Genomic DNA, 11,369 nt, shown 5'->3' on the forward strand with positions numbered 1-11,369 from the left:
CATTATCTGCAAATATACTATTCTACCATCATACTCTTCCAAAATGTCAGGGTTTTTTTCTAAAAAAAGTAAAACAGCAATTTTATACAACATCTCGAATAAAACACCATTTATATATAACATTTTTTGACTGTCATTTGCATAAACACGGCTTTTTAGTTTGTTACGGAACATAACGTTACGGAAAATAGGTGTTACGGAAGCATATAAAAAACTCTTTATTGTCTAATATAATAAACAAAGATGAACTTACTGTTGTGACAGATTATGTTTCGAAGCATTCTCTATACAGTGTTTATCATTCTATCTCCACTGCCACATTTGGGCGCTCAGTTTTTATAATAGTAGCGTTACGGAAGCATAGTACTTGAAATGCGACATTTTTAATTCTGACTTTGAACGGCTTCTAAGCGTTTATTTCTTTTGGCAAGCCTATTTCTGGAATTTTGCTGATGACTTTAACCTTCTACACATTCAAAGCACTTTCAAAACGATTATTTAATTGTAATCATCTTACGCTAGACTATGTTTAAAATTCGTTACGGTACCATAAGTGTGTTTTGGCGACATCGGTTCAAAGAAAAATTACTACCAAAATACCAGTTTCTGATGGGAAACACGCTTCATTGTATCATGATAAATATAGGTACTGTTAAAAAGTTGAAATACCAATACAAAATGATGTCGTAAAATGATGAATTAGCCCTTTTTAGTTCGCAAATTAGCTTGGCGACATGGGTTTTTGCAATATTTGGCAATTTTAACGTCTACTCGTCGATGCTAATTGTGCAACAAGATACCAAAACATGTTTTAAGTAATTGTCCATATATTGCTGGTATAAGCTTAAGCCTAAGTTCAAAGTTTTGTGCTTGAACATTTTGAAAAATATTACTGAAAGCTCGGCGACATGGTTTTTTCCAATATGAGTCGATTTTGGGAGAATGGCTGTTTGGCAGTAACATACTAATCTAAGAATTCACTTAAAACAACACCTAAATATGTATATTTGTCTAGAACTGATAATTCTTTATCCCCACACATAAACTTCACATTTGTTTTCAATATTGAAGGTTTTCTGAAATGAACTATATTGCTTTTAAGATCATTTATGACCATATCATTATTACCACACCAATCATATAAACCATTTAAAAGTATTTGCAAGTCACTGGCTGTTTCAGACAACAGGACGATATCGTCCGCATACAACAAAATGCAAACTCTTTCACCATTTACGGATATACCAACATTTAACGATTTAATGTATACTGCAAGGTCATTCACATACATGTTGAATAATAGAGGGGAAAGAATACACCCCTGACGTAAACAACATGTAACATTGAACCAATCAGTGTACAAGCTGTTTACCCGTACACAAGAATAGGTGGATGAATACAATGATCTGATACTGGTAAAGAGTTTCCCATTTACCCCTATATCAGAAAGACGTTGCCAAGGTTTCTGACTATTAATCGAATCATACGCTTTACGGAAGTCAATAAACGCACAGAAGGTAGACTTGCCTAATGTTTTACGAGTATCAATAATAGATGTAAGTGAAGAAATCGGATCGATTGTACTTCGCTTCTTTCGAAAACCATTCTGTTCATCCACTATCTTGTCATTATCATTACACCATCTTGTCAGTCTTTTATTCAGAATGAAACAGTACATCTTATACATAGATGGAGCTAGTGCTATACCTCTATATGATAGTGGGTCCCTAGGATCCAAGGATGCTGACTTCGGTATTGGATTTATTATGCATTTACTCCACACAGAAGGCACAAAACATACATTGAACAGAGAGTGCAGAAATAAAACAGAAGGATCATTCTTTAAAACATTGGCGGGTATATTATCAAACCCTGAAAAAAAGTTTTGTATGATGGGTAAATTAAGTGTGACAGTTATTTTGAAAGATTCCTCGTATGGTGTGAAACATAAATATGCCTTTATCTAGCGTCTTCCTTCGCATACTGCTAAATATATTTTAAGGTATTCAAGGTGCCGAAATTAGGCACGTTTGTAAGTTTAAGTGCCATAGCCCAGTATAAATATTAAATATCATGAACTAAATTTCAACTTTATCTTGAAATCCTCATTTTATATCGGTTTACAGAATGTTGCTTAATATCTACGTTGTCCGGCATCTTATTATTGGACTATCGAACCCGCACTCTGCGGATAACATACGAATTATCATGATTATGTCAAAAATTACAATAAAATCACAGGTGACACGTTCATCTAAGTTTACATTTCCGAGATGCTTGCTTTGCATTGCCGCATGCACGTGGTTCACGTGCACTGCCAAAGTTTATTTACTCGTGTTTGTTATTGCTTGCGGAAGTATAAGGACCGGATGTCGCTTTGTGGTCAGACTGTGCGAAGATTTCCGAATATGGTGGTGGTGAAATACGTTGTTGTCCGTACGATAATACCGGAACAGGTTCTTGGAAAGTAGCTCGATACCCCGATGCTACTGGAGCTGTTGGTAGAATACTTGTTGAGGCGACTGGATATTGTGCCTGTCTGTTGGTATAAGGTTCTCCATAGACTGGTTGACTATATCCTTGGCGTTGACCGGAAGTAGCATTTGTAGCTGCTGTAGCAACGGAGTTGTCCTGATACTTAACATGAAATTTGAATAAAATTTATTATAATTCATTTCAAATTTATTATAGAAATGTAATAAAGCGGTAGGAAATTAGAAAAGATAAACGGACCACACTTTAAGTGATGTCTATATTGTACGAATCACTTCCAACACATTAAAATTAATATCATGACCAAACTGAGAGGTAAACATGTACTATATCTTTATTATAAGCGACTTGCAAACATAACAGAAAAATAAGTACACATAGCTATTATATAAGGAGTACAGTTTCGTTTTTATCTTCAAATAGAAATGAAACAATGAATATCAATAAAGAAAAGCTTGTGTGTGCGTGCGTGTTTGCGTGCGTGCGTGCGTGCGTGTGTGTTCTTTTAGTCACATTTTGTCACATTTATTTAGTATAAAAATATCAGTAACCTAGCATCGAGATATACCTCATTATGCAGTAGTTTCATTTCTTTGTGAGAAAGTTTCAGCATAAGTAAATTGATCAAGTAAAACAATGTAACAGAAAACACTACAGTATTTATAAAATGCAGGGTTCAAATTTAGACAAGATACAAGCTAAATGCTAGTGGAATTTTTAAATAGCTAGTGGGTTTGAAATGTACTAGCTAATTTCAGCTAGTCAATAATATAACAAGCAAATGTCTTCATAGCTTCAATAAAGTTTAATTGTTTTGAAGGTACACATTTTTCTTTATGAAAGGAATGTTATCATTTATGTTTATGATATTTTCTTGTTCAACAAAAATGGCACAAGCTACATTAAGCAAATAGAAAACATTTTTGTTTGTGACTGGCTACTAACAGAGATCAATCAGTAAGTTTTGGCCAGTAAAATATTAACAGAGTAATTAAATATTATTAACTTTAGCCAGTAGCTTTTCATTTTAGCTAGTGATCAAAAAGGGCACTAGCTAATTTCAGCTAGTACATACTATTGTTAAATTTGACCCCTGAAATGCGAAGAGAAATTATTCATCTATCTGTTTTGTTTTTGCTGAAGGCAATTTCGGTCATATTGCCTTTATTCCATCTGAAACAAAATGTTGGAAGAAGCAAGGGGTGCCATTATTCAAGATAAGGTCGGGCACGTACACCACTGACATATGCTTGAAACAAGTGGGTTGGCGTCCTCGAATTTTAGAATCTTATTAATGCAAAATGCTAAATAATATGTTCGAACTCAAAGTGCACAATTCACGGTCACCTCCATTGGTCGCTTAGTATGTAAATATTTTCGCAGGAAGTGGATTCGCAACGACACTCGGCAGTTTCCGTGTTATCACGATTCTAGTTAGAAAATTCGACAATCTTCGGACGCGCTCGTGACTTTCCGTAAAATCCAACAAAGAGAAAACATACAATGCCGTTTCTTATTACGGATCCACTACTTCATGATCACAATAATGTGCTGTGTTTTTAAATTATTCGTATCATAACACCTCAAAATACATACCTGAACTTCCCATGTGTTTTGCAGTCTTCCTTTAACAATTAATACACCAGCTGATCTCATGGTAGATCTACATACCTGAACTGTTCCTTGAGCTTTTGCAGTCTTCCTTTTACAACTAATACAGCAGACGAGCCCATGGTACATACCAGATCTAATCCCTTACTCTATTGCCTTTATTACTACAGCTAATACACCAGGCAATATCATGGTACATACCTGAACTGTTCCTTGAGCTTTTGCAGTCTTCCTTTGACAACAAATACACCAGAAGATCTCATGGTACATACCTGAACTGTTCCTTGAGCTTTTGCAGTCTTCCTTTTACAACAAATACAGCAGACAATCACGCTGATAATGAACGCTAACACAACTAATCCTCCAATGACAACGCCAATGATTAAACCAGCATCAGTGACGTCATCATCGCAGCCGGACCCGTCACCGCAGGAATCGTGCTCATTACATGCAATATCGTTATTGATGCAACGTGAGTTGTGACATTCGTAAGCATTACTCGGACACTTGTCTGGAAATTAACAGCTCCATTTTCAAAAAACTAAAGATATGTTTCACTACATTTTGTTTTAAAAAACTGTCTCGTATAAGTAACAGTCATAAACAATGGACAATCAACCCAATGCATGAAACAGCGTGTATTTGCTTGAAAAAGACTTGATACATATGTACATTTCATTGACAAGGAAACTCTAAACAATTTATGAATTTGAAACTCTTCTGTTATCAAGTTATAAAATTATTTTTAAAAGTAACGAAATGAGTTATGATTGTGGATATAGTCATTTATGACAGGAATTTTTACGTCTGCATACTGCCGTTAAGCTGTTTGTCATACATTCTCCCCAAATCACCACCGGTTCAAGTCCTGCAATCAGTAACTTTTTACTGCAGACTCCATGAAAAACGTACTTTTTGATTCTTTCAAATCTCAGATGATGCCTATTATATATTCAAAATGTATTTTCCATATGTAAGCTGCTGACACATGAATTTTATTTTTTCGGAATTGTTGGGTTTTTTGTTAACTAAGTTATCCTAAAACTTGTTAAACAATTAAATTTCCCAACACACAAATTCATAACAAAAATCGCCAAATAAAGTAAAAATTGAAAACCTACAGATCTTTGATGCCAAAGAACGATATATTTAAAGATATTTTCAAAATTTAAAAACGTTCCTGTCATCACTCTTGGAGTTCGTTAGAAACATTCATAGTTTACTATAACTCGCATTATCTTATATCTAAAGAGATTTTAAGGAGAAAAGTTGTTACGGAAAAAGACTAAGAAAAAATATATCAAACAGTTCATTAAAGCAACTTTTATAAAGATGCCGCAAGATATCTGTCAAATCACAGAGCCCATATATTACATTAAAAGGGAACGAGAGCGGATAAAATATTATGCCAGTACGTACCGTCACTATAAGATGTAACAATCACTGAAAATATGTCACTGTTTGATTGACTCTTTCTGGGAACGTATCTTATTCGAAGATATCTGGCATCGACTGTAAATACTTCACGAAATTTATTTTCCCCGCAGATATTGTTCTCTAAGCCTGAAATACAGTTAAGCATCTATAAAACGATGTTTCTCCTTACAGATCTGGTGTAGCCGTTCTGCTGGAGCGCACGGCAAAATTACGCATTTTTTTTGCAAGTCCGCACGCATTTAAAGTTGTATAATATGCATAATATACTGACTAAAGGATATGGTTAGTATCACCATAGTTGCAAAATATATACATTTGAGATAAAATATTTTTTGTACAAATTGCTTGAATCCGGTATATACCGGGGTCTGTAATATAACACAGGCGCAACATATCTGTTTTTAGTCACAGCCTCTAAAAATGGTGTTCTATGCATGCATTCTATGTTCTTACTTTTAATGAAATTCAATTTCGTTTTTTCCTTATTCTCCATTTGATATGGAAACCACTGCTGGTATGAACAACATTTTCGATCAAAGCATTCCGAAACAAAAGACGAGAATACGAAATCGCACGGAAATTGTCGATTGTAATAACGGGTTCATAACATTCATGATGCGTACGTTAGAGGAAAGGGAGATAAATGCTGTAGCAGAAGTACGATTGATAATGACGTTAGAATATGGTTTGAGTATATTTAGTGATATAACAGAAGGAAATATATGCCAATCTTGTGAGGTTTTAATTCACACGGAAATAAGTTTAGGACATTTTACGACATTTAGTTCTTCATAAGGTTAAGGAAGGCACCGTGTGCTCCTATTGGTACTATATACGTCACGGATGGTCACATTAGTAGAAACAATAAACCTCTGTTAACCAGCTGGATGGTTTCTAACATGAAATAGTTCTACACCCCAAGTGAGCTTTCGAACACAACAACAGTGAGGGGCAAGTGATCCGGAGTCAGAGACCCAACTCACAAAGCCACGGAGACTACAGGAAATATGCTAGGTGTTAAAGTTCACAACATGAAATGCGACTTCTTTTGTCAATAGTGTAGACCGAAGCAGTCATAAGGAAAATGAAACTGTGCATGAAGCAACAGAGGTATTTTTCCAAGCTCCAAAGTAAGTGTTGTTTGACAAATACTGAATTTATTGGACGGCCGAAATCTTGCACCATGGATATAAATATAAAGGCTCATAATACCTCTGTATAAAATATGGCTGCCATATTTTCCGTTATGAACATACAATGCATTAATTTTTTGCTAAATCCTATTTCCGGTAAATTCTTTCTGTAAAATTGGTCGAAAGTTTGAATATTGCTGAATATACTAGAATGTTTTATTGATTCTATTGATTTTTATTACCTCCCCTTATGGCTCTAACTATAACACTCAATGCGAAATATTAAAAAACTATGTTTTTCTAAACACGTAAGTACGCATACAATCTATTTGAAAAGCTGTTTAATCTGTTTTAAGAAGGAACAAAAAGTATTCCGGACCTTTAAACAGCAAATTATTTTTACCCACGGTGAACGAGTCAGAACAATAATAATTCTACATAAAACAATGGCTTTATCTCAGTAATCATGATTGTTTTTCTTTCATGTAACGTAAGAATATGCTATTTATACATTTAAACAATCTTTTAGGTAAATAAAAACAAATCTGGAAAAGTACCGGTCACCCTTGTTTTACTTCTTTGACCAACAAAAAATTCTAAATGACCATCATCGCAATCAAGATCAAGGTCATCAAAGTAGAACATCAGTTTTCTATACGGTGTATCCCAGGCTTCTACTGTTGTCTCACACGTGTGCTTTCCTCTGCTTGACCACTCTCGATCGTAAATATGCTTGTCTGAGAGTTCAAGCTTCAGCTGATAAGTCGACTCATGGATCATACTTAGCTCCTTTCCACAATAGTCCTCCATGTCATCTATATAAGAAATAAATATTTGATAGAAATATTAAACTGTTCATAAACGACACTCGATAACTTGAAATCAAATCAATGAATTAAACTATTATTTGGTAAAAGTTCGTTTAATTTAATGCAAAACCTACGAAGCATGAACTATAAAGTTTAACTTATCACCCCCCCCCCCCCCACCCCCCCCCCCCCCCCCCCCCCCCCCCCCCCCCCCCCCCCCACACACACACACACACCTTGCATCATATTAAAGATATCAAGACTTCTGGAAAAAGTAAGTCTCAAAGTTTTTTTCCAAGCAATTTTCAGCCCAGTTAAAAACTTTTATGACTAACAGTTAATTTTTGAGTTCTAAGTACATTTCAGTAATAGACCATTTCACGAAGTATATGCGCATGCGCAAACTGATTACCGTTAATCCGTGAATTAACGTGATTAAACGATAAGACAAAAACTGGGGGGCTAAGAGATAGATAGATAGATAGATAGATAGATAGGTTATGAACAGCGTGTTAAGTTTGAGACAGTTTTCTTCATTTTTGGATCGAACTATGTTGAGAATAAACAATGAAATAGTCTGTAGCTGCTGAACGCTTTACTTAAATGTCTTACGATAGCTGACCAACCGCTGCGTCTGTAGTTTATTGACAGGTGTAATGAGCGGGAATTTCAAACACAAGTTGCGTCCTTAATAACTTGTTTAATTAATAGCAAAAGCTGATCTTCACCCGATGTACAATTATTGAAAAGGTGAAATGCACACTTTTTCCGCAAATGGCGTCGAAAAATCACGTTTTAGCCTAAATAGTTTTGACGTTGCTGTTTTTACAGCGATTAATTTAGTTTCGGGCGCCCATTTCAATCAAAAAGAAATTTATTTCATTTATTATAACAGGACCGTTGAAATCTATACGGTAATGTAATTTTCAAATATGTACTCCGACTATTCGCCGAAGGAATTCTTACTTTATGCAAAGACTGTGCCAAAATCTTTCTACGAAATTATCATTTTCGAACGGAATGACTAAGTAATGTGTAAAAACCATTCCATAGAATTAAAAAAAAAAACTAAACTCATATTACACATTTATTTTACTGTAAAATGAGAGATAAAATGCGGGGTCTCCGACTTTGTTTTCGCTGTATTGTCTTCGATTTTTCCCTACCATCCTTTTCACACGGGATTTAGGGAAAAATACAAACAACAACAAAAATTTCATTTTAAGCGTACTTCAATTTTGTTAGCAATTCTCCGATTTCTTTCCGATTTTTATTGTCACACTTGTATGCCTGAATGCATGTTGGACACAAAAAAGCGTAATGAAAAATGATACTTTTTATTAAACATTTTACTGCTCGTTCTCTCCTCCATAGATTTTTAGAAATTTTCTGAAAATGATCCCGAGATGTTTTTGAATAGAATAAGATAACAAAACTCCTTGACTACAGGGTTCATTTTCACGCTACAGTGCTAAGAAAATTAGGAAGTTTAAGGAACTTTAAACATGTCTTTTTCCCGCATTTTCCAACCAAGTTCATATTGTCTGTTTGTGGAATTTATTAATTTATTTGCAGCCTTTATTTTACGGCTTGTAGCGTTATTAAATAGTGTTGTTGTTTTCTTCTTTTTTTTTTTTTCTTTTTTTTTGTTCGTATTAAGTTTAAGCCCGTTTCAGCTGTTTCATAAATAAAAATTATTCGCCGGTTCTCAATCTGGAGATGTTAGTTCGGGTCCGACTTCCTACAGCACTGCATGAAGTAGGAAAGATGTAAATTTCTTACGGAGAGTACCTACTGGTTAGAAAACAGGTTGTGTAAGCAAACCGCCGTGACAAGGTTGTTGAGAAACGGCGTAAACCCAACACAATGGACATCAAATGGATAAGTACAATAATCTATTTATTTCATGTCCGTAAATTTTTACGTCTGACATTAACTTCATGTCGTTTTGATTGTGCATATTTCGACCAACTTTTAAGGGAATAATTATTATTTGTTTAGGGTTATACATCCGTTTTCTTCAACATGTTATTTATTTATTTTTTTGCAAGCACTAAACTATTTCCACAGTAACTTAAACTTGTCCCATTGATAAATAATACTTACGGATAGAGTGGCCGTACCAGACACCAAACATGTGATCGCTCGACTGACGGGCGAACGATCCAACCAGTGTGTAATTCGTTCCGGGCGGGGGTAATTTTTGACTGGATGAATGAGACAAAGACTATTTTTAAGAGTCATTTGTATTTGAAGTTTCAAAACTGGAATTATTTTAAAATCTGAACTGCACGTATTTGTTAACAATGGTTTAAAATGTCCATTTAAAAAGATGAATGTTAAATTGTGGGAAGGACTTATATACCGATCATATGAAATAACTTGTAGCCTGACCCAATTGTTTTTGTTTTTTTGTTGTTGTTGTTGTTGTTTCATTTTGTTCTGTGTAAAAATGATACGCTTGTATTATTTTATGTATGAAATAAAAAGCAATCAAATATAATGATTAAAATAAGAAAATGAAGTAAGCATATAATTGTTTAAACGCGAAAGTCCATTGTTTTTGGGGTTTTTTTTTTTGCCTTTTTTTGCCTTTTGTTAGTGCTTCTTTAAAACAGACTCTTAACGGTGACACGGGTTCTAAATTTTTGCATAATATTCACGTTATTTAAATTTGATAAAAAAGAAATACACATACTGATAAAAACGGTGGAAGGTTTTATCTGAGTGTTCGATATGAATACGGTCAAATGCTGACAAAATCGTAACCATATTTTACTCAGTTTTCCTATGTCAATATCAGCCGAATCAATAAACCACTGGAGTGAAAAACCTTTTTCACCGATTTATGCATCAGGAATCTTTGTTGCAAAAATCGATAAATAACTGAAGAGCCCCCAGTTTTTCAAATCTCGTTGCGTCTCGAGAATTCTCGCTTAGAATGCGTCTACCGATCAAGACTTTTCCAATACTTAGACGCTTGCCGTGAAATGGTCTATTGTTACTTGTAAATCCCGTCCTATTAACATAATACTTCCAATCTGAGATCGTAGGTTCGTATCCTGGACGGGACCTATTTTTTTCAGGTTAACACTGGTTAAGATAATTGAATAATAGTGTGTTGGAAGACGGCGTTAAACCCAACAACAACAAAAAATGTTCAATCAGATTCATTTTAATATACAATTTACGTATTTATCATCGCTTCACAGTTTTATATTACTTACATGTTCGGCTTTCAGATGTCCGTGTTAGAAATAATATTCCAAACAGTAGGAATTTGTTCATCATCTGTATCAAATGCGTAAATTTTATTAGAACCACCATTTTCGTTTAGACATTCAGTCACTTTAAGATACTATAAACCTTCGTGAAGTATCGTTTATGTGCAGATTTAAATATATGACCTTTCGTCAACAATTATGAGATGAATATTCAAGAGCATGCCTTACCAACTGATTTATACCATGAGTTATGAAAACGTGCAGATAGGCAACTTTCTTTTGTTTTCTTCTGTTTTTTTTAAGTCATGAATGCAGACACGTTAAATTAAGCAGCTTACCAATTTAACCCTTACCCTTCTAAATTTTTATAATGAACTTATCCATCTTTCGATTTTGACAGTTCCATTAATTGTAAAAGGGGGTGTTTACCAAAACGATACTGACTGAATGGAGAACAGTGCAGATCTTGATCAGGCTGCACGGATGTGCAGGCTATGTACACTGGTCGCAATGGCAGGATCAGTCATGTCCAGCATGATAAGGGTTAATGGGGAAAGGACATTCCGGGTGCCCCATTCGTACATTATTTCATGCACAGTCACCAATGCAGACCATTGATCTTCCAAAAGGCAGTTTTATTAGTGTTTCTAAAATGTTTATTG

General features: G+C 34.7%; 1 protein-coding gene across 1 annotated transcript; it reads right to left on the reverse strand.

Annotated features, from left to right (window-relative positions):
• Window positions 1-2,219: 2,219 nt before the first annotated feature.
• LOC128551678 (uncharacterized) lies at window positions 2,220-10,883 on the reverse strand. The gene is made up of 5 exons (XM_053532579.1): window positions 10,711-10,883; window positions 7,232-7,489; window positions 5,524-5,667; window positions 4,377-4,615; window positions 2,220-2,637 (listed from the first exon to the last, which is right to left on the reverse strand). Exons 1-5 carry the CDS (start codon window positions 10,808-10,810, stop codon window positions 2,329-2,331), a joined length of 1,050 nt encoding a protein of 349 aa, XP_053388554.1. The 5' UTR covers window positions 10,811-10,883; the 3' UTR covers window positions 2,220-2,328.
• Window positions 10,884-11,369: the final 486 nt, after the last annotated feature.

This window comes from Mercenaria mercenaria, unplaced genomic scaffold, assembly GCF_021730395.1.
Source record: "Mercenaria mercenaria strain notata unplaced genomic scaffold, MADL_Memer_1 contig_154, whole genome shotgun sequence".
NCBI classification, from domain to species: domain Eukaryota; kingdom Metazoa; phylum Mollusca; class Bivalvia; order Venerida; family Veneridae; genus Mercenaria; species Mercenaria mercenaria.